Raw genomic sequence first — 18,488 nt, forward strand, 5'->3', positions numbered from 1 at the left:
TTTTCTGTCTTCTATTTTCTCTTTTTACTCCCTGTGTCTTCGCTCTCTTCGTTTCTTCTTTTAATATTCTTTTTGTTATCTCTCTGGGACATATTTCCTAAGACTGAAGTTCCAAATTCCAGTCTTTGTGCAATGACTGCTGGAGCAAGATGCACTAACTTTATTAATACTGTACTATAAATCTAATACTAATAAAACATCTGCATTTTTTTCAGTTTTTTTCCAATTTATAATATCAGATTTCTGCTTAGGAAACACAACGGCTCGTCTAGGAAACTATCCGATTATGAGGGCTAAGCAGGGGTGGAACTTCCTAATGAATATTTATTTTTTCATTTTGCTTGAGGAACAAGGGTAACCTTTTATACAGTGTAACATATCATATTAAATAGTTCTACATTACAGTCTACAATAACCTAAGCCCTTTACACGTATAAAGCACAAATGGGATCTTATTCGCTTCCATCAAGATTCTTCTGGTTGCTCTTGGAAACAGTCAGCAGTTTAGCTCCAACTATTGTCAGACAGTTAACCTAACAGCTTAGTTCTAATTGTGCGTAGGTCATGACAGTTCTCACAGTGCACTGCTCTTTGATAATAAGAATACAACATAATCGTAGATTTAGATTTAGGGCCTTCTTCATACGGGCGACACGGCCTTGCCGCAAAAAAATTGCAGCAATATTGCATTGCTGGTAAGTGCGATATCGCTGCGTCCTCTCGTGGCAATATTGTGACTTTTTAGCATCACATTCAAGAAGTTTTTATTTTTTTTTTTGGGGGGGGGGGGGGAGGTTGGAATATAGGCCTTACCCCGAGAATAAGCTGTAGCTGAAGAAAAAAAAAAGTATACATTACCTCTCCAGTGCTGTCCGGGGTGCCGCCATAGCTTCTTCCCGGGTCCCGGCACTATTTCTCTTCTTCATGTTCTGGTCGGGGATTGAAAAATCCCCGCCTCCTGGAAGCGCTGGCTGTGATTGGCTGATGCTTAGCCAATCACAGCCAGCGCTTCCAGGTGGCAGGGATTTTTCAATCCCCGGCCAGAAGATGAAGAAGGGAGATAGTGCCCGGACCCGGGGAGAAGCTGCGGCGGAGAGTGCTTCTAAGGTGATGTATGTGTTTTTTTTAATTTTTTTCAGCAGCTAGGGCTTAGATTTGGCTTTGACTTTAGGATTTCTTACTGTCAAAGTTGCATCGCACCACACGAAAATCGCGTTTTCGTATGATGCAATGCAACAGAGAGGAAGGCCCCATAGGGAAACATGGGCTACAAAACTTTACGAGTTGCGGGCATATCGCCGGACCTACAAGGTTTTTGTGTTGGGTTGTTGTATGCTACAAAACATCGCGCATCTGTGAAGTAACCCAGAGTAAAGCATGAGCTTCACACACATGCGATTTGCAGCATTGTAGCAACGCAACAAAATTGCGTGACTTTCTAGCCCATGTGAAGACGCAAAGTCAGGACAAGACACGGAAATCAACTTATTTTCAAAGTCGCTCAACATTTTGTGTAGCTTTCAGCTGTAGACAGATGTAGATCATTCCCCAAAAGCTGACTTTTCAGTACAACGCTTTTGTATATAAATTCAGGCATATTGTTGTAAGTAGAAAGCCTCCTAGTTCAGTATATTTATAAGTTGGTCGTCATTTTAAACCTTTCTTCAGCAGCTCTTCCTAAAAAAACAATATTATAAAAAAGTTAATATTACGGTAAGTAGCAACAAAAACAAAAGTAGAACCTGTTATATAAAGGAATTCTGGAATGAAGACGAGCCGCAAAGCATTACAAGCTGCTCAGACCTACAGTAATGGTTTGACCCAGACATTGGTATAGATAAAAGAGGTGCAAAGGTTGAAATGACACCTTGTCCTGGTGACTGAACAAGTCAAGACGGTTTCCTTGCTCCATGTGAGTAGACCAGTAGAACCGATGAGGCCTGATAGTTGATGGATCCTCTTACAGATTCTCCATTGGGGCTAAGTTATGGTAGAGGGAACACAAAAGAAATCTTGAGGCCGATTGAACCCAATTTTGTAGCATAGGTTGGAAAATACATTCAGTTAGTTCTTTTAGTGGTCAACTGCGCACTTTCACTCCATTTATTTCGATCGGACAGCTAGAGACAGCTGAGCGCTGGTGTTGGTAGTCCCATAGAGGTGAATGGAGAAGCAGTGCACGCGTGTGACTGCCGCTCCCTGTCCTCAGGGTTCATCAGGTTCCCATGAAATTAATCTTTAACTCTTCCACTGTAATTGCCATTAATCTATTATGCTCTAGGGCATTCCTATTTTAGTGCTCTATTTTGGAGTCACGTAGGGTTTTACCCATATGGCCGTGTGAGCTCGGCCTTAGGCTAATTTCACACAGGTGAATGCGATTGAGCCGCAATAAAATCCTGGCAAAATCGCATCTTTGTTCTTGCAATTTTTGAGCGCCAGCAATGCCTTTTCTTGAGAATAATCCCGCTGCTGCCTGTCCATAGGACCTTCTAATGCTAAAAACGCATCACATGAAAATCACAAGTTTCATGCGTTGCAATAAAAAGGAGACTCCATTGGGAAACATGGACGATATTAAAAAAGTACATAAATCAATCACACATCGCAGAAAGATAGGGCATGACGCGATTTTTTTTTTGTTGCCGCAACCTTCCATCAGTGAAAACACCGCTAATGTGTAGGAAACCGTTTAAAATCATTGGTTTCATAATTCTGCTTTCTTACTCACTCACGCATTGCGCGATTTTATCGCCCGTGTGAAGGCACCCTTATGGCTCTTTTCCACGAGCTCATATACGGCGACGGTGTTTTTAGTTTCCCCATAAGGCCTCTCTTCTCCATATAGTAAACCTAGTAGTATGAATAAAGCATTATAGTTGGGGGCTCTGTTAAAGGTTTTGCATTGGGGCCCAGGAGCTTCAAGTTACGCCTCTGTGTTAAGAGGTTACGAGAAGTTGGGGGCCTCAAGATAAACTTTTGCACCCGGGCCCATGAGCCTTTTTAAGCTACGCCCCTGATGAAGGCTTCATTCACACGACCGTATATCGGCCGTTCTTTCACGGTCGGCCTATATACGCTGCCCATCTGACGCATTGATTTACAATGCATCAGTTCAGATGGGTGTATTCCCACGGCGTCAAAGCGTCCGGTCGCCCAAGATAGCGCATACCATGCGCATTCTGGTCTGGCGTTTTTACGATAGGCGACTCAATTATTTAGCAAGATGCTAACCTAGTTTCAGTAAATGAAAAGCTTGGCCACTAATAGAGATGAGCGAGCACACTCGGATAAAGCAGTTACTGGAGCGAGCCTCGCTCTTCTTGAGTAACTGCTTACTGGTCCGAGCAGGCTCGGGGGGCGGCAGGGGGCGCGGGTGAGCGGCGGTGGGTGGCAGGGGGGAGAGTGAGAGAGATCTCTCTTTCTCTCTCTCTCCCCCCCGCTCACCTTTTCAACCCCCCCCCCCTCCCCCGAGCATGCTCGGACCAGTAAGCAGTTACTCAAGAAGAGCGAGGCTCGCTCCAGTAACTGCTTTATCCGAGTGTGCTCGCTCATCTCTAGTCACTAACCCTATGACATAACAGGAGACCGGGGTCATCCTTTGTATTCATGTTCCATTGCCTACACATATCTGACAAGTGGACCATGTCTATATGGGAGTTTTACCTTGTCCCTTATATGCTAGTTTGTCACGCTGATAGCATAGTAGCATTGACTTGAAGTCACTAATGTGAATATAAGACACAATACATTACACCTGTGTCATGGGTCAAAGGTATCAGGTGTATGGCTGACAGTCAATAAATGAGTGCACTCAGATCACACAGTGACAGAATCACTATTGAAATCTTGGGAGCGATCATTCTTTGGGATGTGTGCCACTCTGTACTAATATAATGCCAATAACTAATTTATAACATACAGTATGCTAATAACTATCATGTATGATGTCTTATGACAATATAGATTTGGTATAGTGATCAGTGATTTAAGCTTTCCTGCATTATGTACTTGACTAATGACAATTCTATTTATATGAACTTTGTTTAGTGATCAGTGATTCTGGTTTAGATGAGGGAGTTGTTCTCAAAAGATTGGATAAAAGCGGTATATAATGGTGACAATCTTATTTGGGTTGACAAGTGATTTAAACATAGCTATATAGTGCGTATTTATTGCTGCCCTATAGAATCCAATTTAGATCCATTTCAGATATAACGATATGAATCTACAGCACAAACCGAGAGAGAACAATAGGAAAGATTCTGATCCCTCCTGAATATTAATGTAGTCGTACTTTGTATTGTTATCTTCATACGACCGTATGTATGTATTCGTGTTTGTCACACCACCTTATAATTTTATGTGTATTATTTAATGAAAGTTAAGTTTTAGTCCTTTTCGGTGACCCCTCTGAATTGAAGGACTCGTCTGCCACGGTGATAGTCAGATCTGGTCTTATGTTTATAGAATTATGTTTTTGTATTGTTATTCATGTGTTTCATTTCCTCATTACTTATTTGTTAGAAGGAGGGATCATTATTCATTAGTAGGAGGGGTCATTATTCATTAGTAGGAGGGGTCATTCATTAGAAGGAGGAGTCATTATTCATTAGTAGGAGGGGTCAATTGTTAGAAGGAGGGGGTCATTATTCATTAGTAGGAGGGGCCATTATTCATTAGTAGGAGGGGTCATTATTCATTAGTAGGAGGGGTCATTCATTAGAAGGAGGGGTCATTCATTAGAAGGAGGGGTCATTAATTAGAAGGAGGGGTCATTATTCATTAGTAGGAGTGGTTAGGATTTTTTTTATGTCATATCCTGTTACCTTTAAATCATTTGCTTCTTTTGCAGGCTGTATGCTAGGATTAAGGGCTTATTTACACAAGCGTATATCAGCCGTCATTTTCACGGCCGTCCGATATATGCTTCCATCTAAGCAGTTCCCCACTTCCGTCCCTTTCACCAGCTCTCTCCTCGACTCTGACGTTTGTAATGGGAGGTGGCGGAGCTTAGCCCCGCCCCGTCCACTCACATTACAAACCACTCGGATGAGAGGAGAGAAGCAGAGAGCCGGTAAGGGGGAGGGACTTCTCAGATGGAAGCATATATCGGCCGTCTGATATACGCTCATGTAAATAAGCCCTAAGGCTTAGTATTTTGCTGCAACACATAGGTCCCTGTTCGCACAGGTGGGCGTTTTTACCTTTCTATGGGTATATTGTAATGAAGATTCATTTTTTATGAGACGTGCTGGAGCTATACGCATAGTTTTTTCCACACTATATCCTTGCATCATGGTCCCCCCATTAACACCTCTACTACAGCACTAAACATAACTGTGTTCCTTTAACTGTAATACTCACTTGATTACTAGCTGTGAATTTTTCTTCCACCCGATCCATGAATGCGCTGTATGCTCCACGCCGTCTTCTATATCTCTGAAATAAAGAAATTACCAAAATACTTAGACCGCTTTCAATGCGATGGCTGTGATTGGTTCATCGAGCACTGCAGTGATTGGTTCTCGAGCACCGTAGCTCAACCAATCAGAGACAGCATTTCCTGGAGGTGGGATTTTTGAACCCCCTGACCAGTAAGTGTTGGCCTTCAGAAATCAGCATTGGTTTAGGTTCCATTCACACGGGGCAGTTCACTTGCAATAAAAACGGCACCGATCAGTGCATTGGTGAAACCATGTGTGTTTTTACTATGTTTGTAGTAAAATGTGGCAAAAATGGACATAGCTTTGCAAATGCACTTTTTGTTGCAGTTTTTATCGCAACCGAACTGCCGTGGGAATGGAGCCTAAGGCTTTAATGCCCCATGATAAAGCTTCAGTTGTTTTAAGAACTGAAAGTTTTGATTGGCCAACAGCTCCATCATTGTATTTCTACTGTTTGTGCTGAAAAAAACCTCAGAAATTGCAAATTCAATTCCTCACCATTTTCAGGATCTCTGTTTGCTGTCTCTGAATAGGTACATACTTTGTACACATTGAAATACTGAACATCTGTGTCTCCTGGACATGATTAGAATAGATGCTTTTATATATATATATATATATATATATATATATATATATATATATATATAAATGAAATTTCTTTCTTCTATTCACTGACAGCAAGCAGGAATCTTGAAAAACGTTGAAGAATTGTTACACAGTAATGCTGAAAGTTGCACAGCAGGTAATCATACAATCACATAGTAGGTCTAGAGCAACTCACAGTGTATGATGCGGACTTGTGCGGCCAGGGGCTCCGGGGTAAGATAAGTCCTGAATCCCACTGAGGCTCGGCAGGCTTATGTAAGATGAAGCGCCTTGTCTTCACTCTGCTCTTCTTGACTTCTATGGGTGGGAGCTCACATGCTGGAATGTCGGATAAAGGATTAACATATTGGGGCCCTCTCACACAGACGCATGCGCAATTGCATTCAGTGCAACACATTTTTGCAACAAAGGAGGCACTTTTGCATGCATATTGGAGCAGTTTACTGTACTTTTTGCGCACACAAGGCATGTTCACATGGGCACAGGACCCCACCCCCACCGTGATTTAAAAGGCTATGTACCCTAATGAGGTCCAGATGTGTTCTTTTTATTCCCCACAGAATTGTGCAGCACGTTGCGCATTTCCACACACATTGAGCGCGCATTTGCACACCTCCCACAGACTTCTATGTGGACCCTGGCTGCGCAAGTGCACAGAAATATAGAATGTCAAGTAAAGAGAAAAGAGGATAACTCCTGCGCTCAGGGTGACCCGTGTAGTGCCAAATGTGACTGCCTGGGACGGACACATGTAGGTGTGTGGACTAGTATAGTCCGTAGGACGTGGTAGAAAGTGACAGAGCCCTCTGTGACAAAATAAATATAAGTTTATTAAACAGAGCTCCCGTGGACAGTGCAGCGCGTTTCAGAGCTTAGGCGCTCCATTCTCAAGAACAAGATAACCGGGTCCGTGTCGCTCCATTGTGACCACGTCCTACGGACTATACTAGTCCACACACCTACACATGTCCGTCCCAGGCAGTCACTTCTGGCATTACACGGGTCACCCTGAGCGCAGGAGTTATCCTCTTTTTCTCTTTACTTGGCACTGCTTCTGGGGGCCAAGTCTGATATCTCTTTATTGGGACAGGGTCTCCCAGTTTCTGTGACTACCACAATCTCTCTGCACTTTCCTATGTCCTTTCTACTGTAAACTATCCTAGGTTTACAGTTCACCGACCACCGACTACCAACAAGGGGCGCTGTCCAGTTCTTCCAAAAATAAGAATGTCCTATTTTTTTCCCTCGCACACTCGAAATGTTAAAAGGAAAATGAGAGCGAAACCATTGAAATCAATGGGATGTATTCTCTGCACATTGCGTGTGCATATTTTGTGTGTGTAAATACGTGCGAGTAAAGAAGCCCTTAGTCCTCATTCACACGGTCGTGTTTTTACACGGCCGAAAATTGTGACCATGTGAATCATTGGATTCCAATGCATTCATTCACATGGCCGATTTTCAGGAGCTTGGAAAAAGAAAAAAAAAAATCGCACTGTCAAAACATGAAATCGGCGACCATTTTCGGTCGACGATTTTTCATGCTGCATAAAATGATAGGTTTTGACCAATTTTTTGGTGAAGAATGCTGGAAGCCCCCATGGACTCCTATGGGAGTTGAAAAAAGGGAGGGGGAGGGAGTTTACCTGTGTCCTGTGCTTGGAAAAGAAGACAGCTGTATCTATTTAAGCATTAGAAGCCATTCTGAGGATTTCTGCCGACCAATGGAATTCTGCGCCACAGCATATTTTTCACATGATACTCCCGTGTGAATGGACAAGAAAGCGCTAATTAATCTTGTGACTCCATCGCGGCTATTCTTCAGCGATGTGATTTTCGACCATGGTGGCTGGTGTAAAAACGCATCTCCCGTGTGAATGAGGCCGGAGTAATATCTTGTTTCATGGAAGTGTTTTTTGGATTTTTTTCATTGTACTTTATATAAGGGCGCATTCAGACGACCGTATATCGGCTGGGTTTTCACGCCCAGCTGATATACGGTGTCCCTCTCTGCAGGGGGAGGAGGCTGGAAGAGCCAGGAGCAGTGCTCTGAGCTCCCGCCTCCTCTCCACCCCCTCTCCGCCCCTTGCCACTATTTGCAATGTGAGGGGGCGGAACAGGGCGGAGGGTAAACGCCATGTGCGACCATAGCCTTACACCATAGCCGCTCATCTCTGCCGCTCTGGTCAACTATCTCCCATGATACACGGTGAATGTAAGCAAATCCATAAATCCTGCCACACCGTACAAGAAGGTATTAGATTTATAGTTTTTTTAAATTTGAAAATAAACTTCAACCATTCGCTCTTCTTAAAGAATGTAGAGCGGAGGGGAAGTTTACTTTAGTTGTGGTATTCTGTGTATGTAGTATATATAGGTAACCATACTTACAAGAACTCAGGCCTTGGGCTTTAAACTTAAGGCTGAACGGATCTCGGGAGTAATTTGTAACAAAGTCCGGTATGTCCGTCTCGTACTGCAGGAGAAAGTGACAACTGTCAATAGAAGTGATGGATTCTTTCAAGTACAAAGTACATTCTCAACTATTATGAGTTCCTCCCTAACAGTGACAGCCGCACTGAGGCCACCTGCACACAGGCGCATCTTTGCTGCGGAATCTGCGGCGGGCGTCCGCACTGCAGCTCCACAGCAAATACTGTCCATAGCATGCTATGGGAAATCAATTCTTCCTGCACACAAGCAGAGCCCAATTGCAGTCCAATAAACCAGTGCAGCTAACATGTTTGATGGTGTGTGTATATGGCGGGGGGCTTACCCAATTTACAACGGGATAATCAAGCATCTATCCTACAACTAACTCTAGATTGGTGCAGAGAGTTTTTTTAAACAATGGGTCTCCATAGAATGTTCCTTTGCGCCGACACCCCAGCACCTACTTCCATGGGCGACCTCCCCTCCGGTTTTGAAGTCTGATCTGACTATTGGCCTTACACTTGCTCTTTTCTTGAGGTCTTCCTTATTGGAGACCCTTTTTTACTACCAGCGCTGCGGAATAAGTTGGCGCTATACAAATAAAGATTATTATTATATTATTACTTAATTATATGGGAAGCCCCCCTCTGGCAACTGCTTATTATATGCACAGAGCCGCCACCCCTCATGGCTAGGAATCTCCCAGCAGGAGTTTATTAGAGCCAAGAGGGCTAGTTCATTGGAAAATAGTTGTTTTCTATTAGTTTTAGTGTTTTCTTCTTATGCAGGATGATGCCTCTGCCTAATTCTCTAGTTAGGCATCAAATTTGTCGCCAAGAAAACGGGTACAATAGGCAAGATGATAGCTCCCAGCAACCATACTACGTTGGCATCTCAAAATTAGCTGGTGACGAAGGCCGACTTCACACAGCAAGAACAATTGCACAAGATTTCTGCTTGCGATACCCACAAATCTCGCACAGACATGAACCCCATTCTTCTGAATACAGTCGTACACATGAGCAATATTTTCCTGCGTGGCACCGTGATACGGGAAACAAATTGCAGCATGTTCTATCTGGCTGCATGCTCTCGCATCGCAGCACCTATTGTTTTCAGTGGGACTGGTGGCAGCATCGCGCCACGTGCTAGGTGCATGCAGTGCGAGGTCTGCCATTGGAAGCAATGGGAAAAACTCTGCAATCCTCCGCCGCAGCTGACAGCCAGCTGGAGGATCCCTGCATTCCCGAACTGATGCGAGGCAGCTTTGACATGAAAACGGCTCTCAGCCCTGGGGAATGTACATGGTGGGGAGCGCGATAGGGGGCGGGATTTACTGCCCCCTATCACGCTCACCAGTGTGAGGTTAGCCTAAAGGTTGTTTTTCGATGTGCCCAATCAGGGTGTGATCTGTGCTCTTTATTAAGGCGTTTTTTGTGCGATGCGAATTTAACATTTGAAAGTCCCATTGACATTTGGAAAAAAAAAGCGCAGCGAATTCGCAGCGAAAAAAAAAAAACGCTAGTGGGTAAAAGCCCTAAGGCTTTTCCTGAAACGCGTAGGTCACTGCGAGTGTTTTTACCTTTCTATGGATCTATTCTAATAAAGATTCATTTTTTATGAGAAGGGCTGGAGCTACACTTGTTCTTTGTGCCAACCTATGAGCCAAAACCTGAATCTTCTCAACAGGGCAAGGATAATCATGCGCTGACGGACTATTTTGGGGTGTTTGCCCCTCATTAGTGTGCAGTAGGTTTCTGGCTTGGCTGGTGAGAGGTCTATAGACGTGCTTTGGCTCATAATTCCTAGTCATTGTTATAAGTTTTGTTAAAAGGTCTGACATCATGCAGGAATGCTGTCTTCCAATAGGTGGTGCTGTAGGTGCATTTTTCCATCTTCCATTTGCATTACAGACACATATAACATATATCTCTCCTGCACAACTATAATATTAGTAAAGAGAAAAAAAACAGATTGCAGGATCCCACTGCTTTTTTCTCCTATTAACAGGACCAGGGAAGGGGGCAAACATGCTCTTGTCCCTTTATTCCCTGCATTTTAAGCTCTCCCTACACTAGCGATTCCCAACGTGTCGCAGCTCCAGACTGGGAATCACTCAGCTAACATTAAATGTTTTCCAGGCATCGCCCCAGGAGATAGAAAAGAAGTCAGAGAAGAAGCGCTGCTCCAACCACTGTGTAGTGGCCAGCGCTCGTAATTGCAGGTGCAGCTCCCATTCAAATCAATGGGACCTCAGCCTGCAATTACAAGTGCAGCTCACATTGAATTCAGAAAGAGCTGCATCTGCAATTATGAGCCTTAGCCACCACATAGGTGTTGGAGCAGCGTTTCCACTTTGACCCTGGTGTATTCCATTGGGTACTGCTTGGAAAACTTCTTTAGGTTGGCTCCACACAGGCGGATTTGCAGCGGAATTGCGATGCAGCATGCAGACCCTCCACATTTACAATAGCAGCCAAGCAGTTGAGATTAAGTGTGGATTTTGATTTGAAATCCGATGCACTTTTCCAGCTGATTTCAGAAGATACCACGGTCCTTCTCAATTTCGAAGTCTTTGTACTCTCAATGCCTTTCACCAAGCATACAGTGGCCTCTAGTGGGCGCAGCGCCGCTGATCAGGTGATGCGGAAGGATCCAGTGGTGCTGCACTCACTAGAGGCCACCGGTTGCCCGGAATATTGGAGGTAAAATCATACATAGTGATTAGCCACGCATCTGACCACACTCTCTTTTTTGGTAGGGGTGCCCGGCAGTAAAAACTTTTTCCTGGGGGTGCCCCAAGTTTGAAAAGGTTGGAGAACACTGGACTATGCCACGTGTACATCTAGTTAAAGAACGAACAGTAGCTTTATATTATTAATTGTCATTTACATTTCTCTAATCATTTAAAGAAAAATGACAAGACAAAAACATCTGCTGATGTCCCTCCCCAAGAACTCACCTAATGTCTTCCCTGCACACAGAACGGGGGATAACTTGCTGACTGATGGGTGTTCATAGTGGGACCCCCACCGATCCAGAGATATTGCTCTTGGTATGTGGTAAAACTTTGACAATGGTGGCTGTGCATACATGCCAACACTCCGTTCATTTCATAGTGACCATGGGAGATAGCTCAAGCGCACTGCAATCTCTAGCGGACCCAGTTGCATGGGTTCCACCCCAACAGTAGCCATGAAAGATGAATTAGCAGACAGCTCACTTTGCCTTTCTCTAATCCGACGGCAAACTCTGATAGCCAAAGCCATGGCATCATCAAGGCTTCGAGGCATCAGATAAGCAACCAATAGTCTTTAATATTATTAGCCAGACCGCAGTAAAACTGGCTTGTAAAGCAGGGTCATTCCACTGAGTCTCTGTCGCCCAACGGCGAAATTCGGCGCAGAATTCCTCAACGGGAGAGTCTCCCTGATGCAAACCTCTGATCTTTCCCTCTGCCAGTGACACCTTATCGAGATCATCATAGATTAAACCTAAGGCACATAAAAAACTATCTACAGAGAATAAGGCTTCAGGGGAAGAAGGCAAGGAAAAAGCCCATGCCTGAGGAGTCCCCTGAAGCCTGAGGAAACAGGTCATAACCTTAAAAAAGCTTCCAAGACTCTTTAAAGGAAACAGATTCCTGGCTGTTTCCAGAGACTCTGTCGGGTAGATCAATCTTAGGCTCTTGCCCTGGAGCCACCAAAGTCAGATGCCGCTATTGAAGCTCAGCGACCTCGATCGTCAGTGCCTTTAGCTGAGCTGACAAAACCTCGATGGGATCCATCTCAGATGTAAACACATCCCACCGAGTAAATATGCGCCGTTGAATATGTCATGTACACCTAGGACGTGCTGGATCCGTAACCCGCAGATCTCGCACAAATGTGCGCAAGCTGTCTAACAACAAAAACAAACCAAAATATGGGAACTTTTTCCCTGTCAAAATAACCTCAGGGACGGGGACCTGCCTATATGCAAGCAATTCGCCCTGATAAGGGTGTACCTGACCTTGTACCTCGGCCCTTAGTTAACCTTATGAGGGACAGGGGAAACAAACAACACAAATAGAAAATAAACACAAACTTAGCTTAGATGCAGCAGGCAAATAAACGATCCAGAAGAGAGCTCTGACTGAGACTATAGTCAGAGCTAGACTTAAGATTAGAGATGAGCGAGTATACTCGCTAAAGGCAATTGCTCGAGCGAGCATTGCCTTTAGTGGGTATCTCCCCGCTCGAGACAGAAGGTTCGGGTGGCGGCAGCGGGCGGGGAGCTGCGGGGGAGAGCGGGGCGGAATGGAGGGGAGATCTCTCTCTCTCTCTCCCCCCCCCCCCCCCCCCCCCCCCCCGCTCCCTCCTGCTGACTGCTGCTACTCACCGCTCCCCCGCATCGGCACCCGAACCTTCCGTCTCGAGCGGGGAGATACTCGCTAAAGGCAATGCTCGCTCGAGCAATTGCCTTTAGCGAATATACTCGCTCATCTCTACTTAAGATCCAATGGCACATCTGTTCAGCCTCCGCCCAACTAAATAGCCTGACAATTAGCCTCAGGTGCAGCTAAGCATGTCTCACCTAATACCACACCCCCAGGGCCAGAAGTTAAAGAACCACCTGCAAAACCTGCACCAGACTATCAGCATGGCAGCAATCCCAGAACCGCCGCAACAGCGGGGTAACACCAAGCTATCGGTGGCCAGATCGAATCTAGAACTCTAATATATACAATGTGATGCCATTGGAACCCCCACAGTATTAAACGATACCTGAATGATATATTATAATGGGTTTGATGGATGGGGAGACATCATCATATGGCTCTGTTGACCAAGTGTGACAGGGTAAACTTAAACTCCTCCTACTTTGGAAACGGATTGGTGGTAGCCACGAGTATCTCCACCTTAGGGTGGATCTATATCGCTACATAGGCAGGGTCAAGATAATAAACCCACAGGGCCTTAGCCAATCAAGGCTGGCGCTCAATGAACCAATCACAGCCATTCAATGATGTCCTTCAATAATTGGCTGTGATTGGTTCATTATGGGCCGACTCTAATTCGCTCAGGCGGTGCTCCTGAACCAATCAGAGCAATCCCTTGCTGGAGGCGGGGTATTCACGCCCCGTCACCAACAAGAGATGATCTGTTGGCATTGTGGACTACACTGAAGCCTGCAGCCCAGAGGAAGGGACGCGAAAGGCAACTTCTAGGGGAATTTTTTTTTCATGTAGCATAGCTAGGGTTGATTTTCGGGGTAGGGCTTATATTTTAAGCCACCCCACCACCTCTGAAAATCAGGGTAGGGCTTATTATCAGGGTAGGTCTTATTTTGGGGGAATATGGTAGGAGGGCACATCTGGTAAGCTACATAGTAAAATATGCAGGGTCTCCAGCAGCACAGTGTATTTCAGGGAAAGACATTACTATGTCATGACCTATATAAGGTTGCTACAATCAGCTTACTTTAGCTTTGTCACTTCTAATCATACATCTTGTGATATTCTCTTACCTGTCTGAAGTCGTGCGGCTTGGGATCCTTGTATTTATCCTTTGGGTAGACACCATTTCTCACATATAATATGTTGGCTTCAAATGGCTCCATTGACTTAAATCTTGTAAGAAATCTCTTTGGCTCCTTTGATTTCTTCACCTGTGGGGGAGGGGCATCTCTAATCACTTCCATCATGTTGTTTTTAATAATTGTATTCACGTCCTTCCTTTTCTTCATGTCATTTTCCTCCGACCACCTTAGCAAATTCAGGGATTTATACAGCCTGACGCTGAAGTCCGGAGGCTTCTTCCAGATATGATGCTCTGGAATTGGCTTTGGAATGATAAAATTGTTGCTTCTTTCTATGGCCAGGTTTTCATTTGCGTTAAATTTCATTTGTCTGGTAAACAAGTAACGGCGTTCGTTATCATCCGGATGTCTGATACTGATGGACATTCTCATCTAATTAGACACAACAAGTAATAACACTGGTTAAAAACATGCTATGCAGAACCTCTGAATACCCGGCAGCTGCAATGAAAGGCAATTAAATTTAAAAGTGCATTGGGATACTTCTTAAGTTCTTCAAAAGGAACTAAAGCTACAAATAAAATATCAATGCAGTGACACTATCCGACCAAAAGTAATTGGACATCTCAGCAGGAATCACAAGTAGTATTTATTTTCTTATACAGTGTATTAAAGGGGTTGTCCCGCGAAAGCAAGTGGGGTTATACACTTCTGTATGGCCATATTAATGCACTTTGTAATGTACATCGTGCATTAAATATGAGCCATACAGAAGTTATTCACTTACCTGTTCCGTTGCTAGCACCCCCGTCTCCATGGTGCCGTCTAATTTCAGTGTCTAATCGCCCGATTAGACGCGCTTGCGCAGTCCGGTCTTCTCCCTGGTGAATGGGGCCGCTCGTGCCGGAGAGCTGGTCCTCGTAGCTCCGCCCCGTCACATGTGCCGATTCCAGCCAATCAGGAGGCTGGAATCGGCAATGGACCGCACAGAGCCCATGGTGCACCATGGGAGAAGACCCGCGGTGCATCGTGGGTGAAGATCCCGGTGGCCATCTTACTAAGGTAAGGAAGAAGTCGCCGCAGCGCGGGGATTCGGGTAAGTACTAAACGTTGTTTTTTTTTAACACATGCATTGGGTTTGTCTCGCGCCGAACGGGGGGCCTATTGAATAAAAAAAAAAAAAACGTTTCGGCGCGGGACAACCCCTTTAATACTTAGTGGGGCTCCTTTGGACCTAATCACATTAGATATTCTACATGGCATACTTTCTTGAATGTTTCATATACTTCAGCTGATATTTCCCACCATTCACCCTGCAAATGCCTGGCAAGTTCTCTCAAAGAAGATGAACGCTGTTCATATTTCCGAACCTGATGTTACAGTTCGTCTTAAAAATGTTCAGTAGGGTTCTGGTCAGGATTAGGGCTCATGTCCACGGGCAAAATGAGATTTAAAATCCGCAGCGGATCTCCCGCGCGCGGATCCGCACCCCATAGGGATGCATTGACCACCCGCGGGTAGATAAATACCCGCGGATCGTCAATAAAAGTGATTTAAAAAAAAATGGAGCATGAAAAAATCTGGACCATGCTCCATTTTCATGCGGGTCTCCCGCGGGGACGGCTCCTGCGGGCTTCTATTGAAGCCTATGGAAGCCGTCCGGATCCGCGGGAGACCTAAAATAGGAATTTAAAGCATTTACTCACCCGCAGCGGGCCGCGAAGCTCTGCTCTTCCTCACGGCCGCATCTCCCTTGCTTCGGCTCGGCGGATGTGCCCGGCGCATGCGCGCGGCACGTCGACGACGTGCCGGCGACGTGCCGCCGGCGTCAGGAATTCATCCGCCGGCCGAAAATGAAGATCCGGCCGTGAGGAAGAGCAGAGCTTCGCCGGCCGCTACGGATAGGTAAATGCTTTTAAATTGCTATTTTCAGCGCTCATGTCCGCGGGGCAGGAGGGACCCGCTGCAGATTCTACATGTAGAATCTGCAGCGGATCTGATTTTCCCCGTGGACATGAGGCCTTAGAGATGAGCGAGCATACTCGCTAAGGCAAACTACTCGAGCGAGTAGTGCCTTATGCGAGTACCTGCCGGCTCGTCTCTAAAGATTCGGATGCCAGCAGGGGGCGGGGAGCGGCGGGGGAGAGCAGGGAGGAACGGGGGGGAGATCTCTCTCTCACTCTTTCCCCCCCGCTCCCCCCAGCTCACTCCCGCAACTCACCGCTCTCCCGCGCCGGCACCCGAATCTTTAGAGACGAGCGGGCAGGTACTCTCATAAGGCACTACTCGCTCATCTCTAGTCAGGATTCTATGCAGCCAGTCCAATTGTGGAACATCCAAATCCTTAGACCAACGTAAAACTGTGTTGGATCTGTAACGAGGCGCGTTGTCTTATTGGAAGTATTCCTGACCATTCCAGAGTATTACCACATTGTCGGCAGCTCATTATTGTCTACAATATCAAGGTGCACCCCCAAGTTCATGGCTCTTGTCACTACATCCAACAGACCAAGACCAGGCCATGTAAAACATTCGCCATACCTAACTATTAGCACAATACACTTAGGCAAAAGGTGTTCTCCAGGAATCCCCCCCACCCAGGTATGTGCATCTGATTTGTAGATGGAGTAGCGTGATTCGTCACTCCATAGGAGAGTCTTCTATTGCTCAACTGTCCAGTGACACTCCTTGCACCATTGTAAACTGGCTGATGCATGTTCCTTGAGTGAACTCAAAATACTTTTGCAGGATGAATGGAGGGAAATGCCAGCTGAAGTGTATCAGACATTAGGTGATACTCCAAATATCATTAGGGCCAGAGGAGCCCCACTAAGTATTAACATATGGAAATAAATACTACTTTTGATTCTTGCTCAGGTGTCCAATTACTTGTTGTTTGATAGTGTATCTACATTCTGACATTTGGGAATATAGAAAATCTGATGTTCCAGTGTTTATTTTTAAAATGTGAACTTTCACAAGAATGAGTAGGAGAGGGAAAAGTGTAGGTAGCAAAATTTACAATAAATTTTATTTTGAACTGTCATTTTGAAAGTTCTCTAATCTGAATTTATACTCTTTAATTTTCCTGGTCATAATCTATCTATCTATCTATCTATCTATCTATCTATCTATCTATCTATCTATCTATCTATCTATCTATCTAATAAATATTATCTATCTATCATATATTATCTATCTATCTATCTATCTATCTATCTATCTATCTATCTATCTATGTATCTATCTATCTAGCTATCTATCTATCACATATCTATCTATCTAATAAATATTATCTATCTATCTATCTATCTATCTATGTATCTATCTATCTATCTATCTATCTATCTATCTATCTATCTATCTATCTATCTAATATATATTATCTATCTATCTATCATATATTATCTATTTATCTATCTATCTCATATATATTATCTATCTATCTATCTATCTATCTATCTATCTATCTATCTATCTATCTATCTATCACATATCTATCTATCTATCTCATATCTATCTATCTATCTATCTATCTATCTATCTATCTATCTAATATATATTATCTATCTATCTATCTATCACATATCTATCTATCTATCTATGTCTCATATCTATCTATGTCTCATATCTATCTATCTATCTATCTATCTCATATATATTATCTATCTATCTATCACATATCTATCTCATATCTATCTATCTATCTATCTATCTATCTATCTATCTATCTATCACATATCTCTATCTATCTATCTATCTATCTATCTATCTATCTATCTATCTATCTATCTATCTCATATCTATCTATCTATCTATCTATCTATCTATCTATCTATCTATCTATCTATCTATCTATCTATCTATCTATCTATCTATCTATCTATCTATCTATCTATCTATCCACTTACAAATGAGACTTTTCTATCAGCATTTGATAATCCATAATATCCATAGTACAGCATCTAACATCCAGAATGTCAAATATACGAAGTTCAGTGTAGTTTCTTACCTCTGAGTTCTCAGTTTATATCTTTGGTTCTGTCTGTAGGTTATATAACGTAAGCAGTCAGGTACATAGATGGTGGGGGTTGAAGGCGACACCGTCCTCAGACATACGGGTGCTCTCTGTCTCTGCAGGTGTCGGAGTTGCCTGGATACTAGGTAACTAGCCAGAAATACCACCTGCAAATATTCTGTGTTGACTGTAAAAGGTGCATTCAGTGGAACTTGGCAACAATGTATCCTCTATTGTTCCTGCTTCTATAATGCTGAGTAAGGAGAAGACAAGTCAGAGCAGGCACAGGGGGTAAATGTCATGACCACGGCTTGTAACCCACAGTGAGACTTAATGCAACTGGGACACTGAAGCCAGAGACAGCCACTAAACTCAAAATGAGCCATAGAAGTGAACGGGAAAAGTTTACTGCTTTCTTAATCCTCATTCATTGCTATTGGATGGCTAATTCTTGCACTTAA

General features: G+C 44.1%; 1 protein-coding gene across 3 annotated transcripts; it reads right to left on the minus strand.

Annotated features, from left to right (window-relative positions):
* Window positions 1–304: 304 nt before the first annotated feature.
* Window positions 305–18,202, minus strand: C12H7orf78 (chromosome 12 C7orf78 homolog). 3 transcript variants are annotated; one of them, XM_066584933.1, is made up of 7 exons: window positions 18,022–18,202; window positions 13,998–14,379; window positions 8,448–8,532; window positions 6,232–6,374; window positions 5,368–5,442; window positions 1,868–1,980; window positions 305–1,677 (listed from the first exon to the last, which is right to left on the minus strand). In XM_066584933.1, the coding sequence occupies exons 2-7, from the start codon at window positions 14,373–14,375 to the stop codon at window positions 1,665–1,667; spliced, it is 807 nt and encodes a 268-aa protein (XP_066441030.1). In that variant the 5' UTR covers window positions 14,376–14,379; window positions 18,022–18,202; the 3' UTR covers window positions 305–1,664. The 3 variants fall into 3 exon arrangements, with proteins under 3 accessions (XP_066441030.1, XP_066441029.1, XP_066441031.1); XM_066584932.1 differs by having other exon boundaries at window positions 13,998–14,441; window positions 18,022–18,201; XM_066584934.1 differs by lacking the exon at window positions 1,868–1,980 and having other exon boundaries at window positions 13,998–14,441; window positions 18,022–18,199.
* Window positions 18,203–18,488: the final 286 nt, after the last annotated feature.

Source organism: Eleutherodactylus coqui, chromosome 12, assembly GCF_035609145.1.
Source record: "Eleutherodactylus coqui strain aEleCoq1 chromosome 12, aEleCoq1.hap1, whole genome shotgun sequence".
NCBI classification, from domain to species: domain Eukaryota; kingdom Metazoa; phylum Chordata; class Amphibia; order Anura; family Eleutherodactylidae; genus Eleutherodactylus; species Eleutherodactylus coqui.

Bases quoted from the DNA above. Each gene is read 5' to 3' on its own strand.
- C12H7orf78 (XM_066584932.1), bottom strand. From the start codon at position 14,441: ATGAGAATGTCCATCAGTATCAGACATCCGGATGATAACGAACGCCGT. The intron at 8,533-13,997 runs GTAAGAGAATAT...TTTCTCCTGCAG, and splicing joins AGCCGCACGACTTCAGACAG to TACGAGACGGACATACCGGA. The intron at 5,443-6,231 runs GTGAGTTGCTCT...TCTTTATTTCAG, and splicing joins ACAAGTCCGCATCATACACT to AGATATAGAAGACGGCGTGG.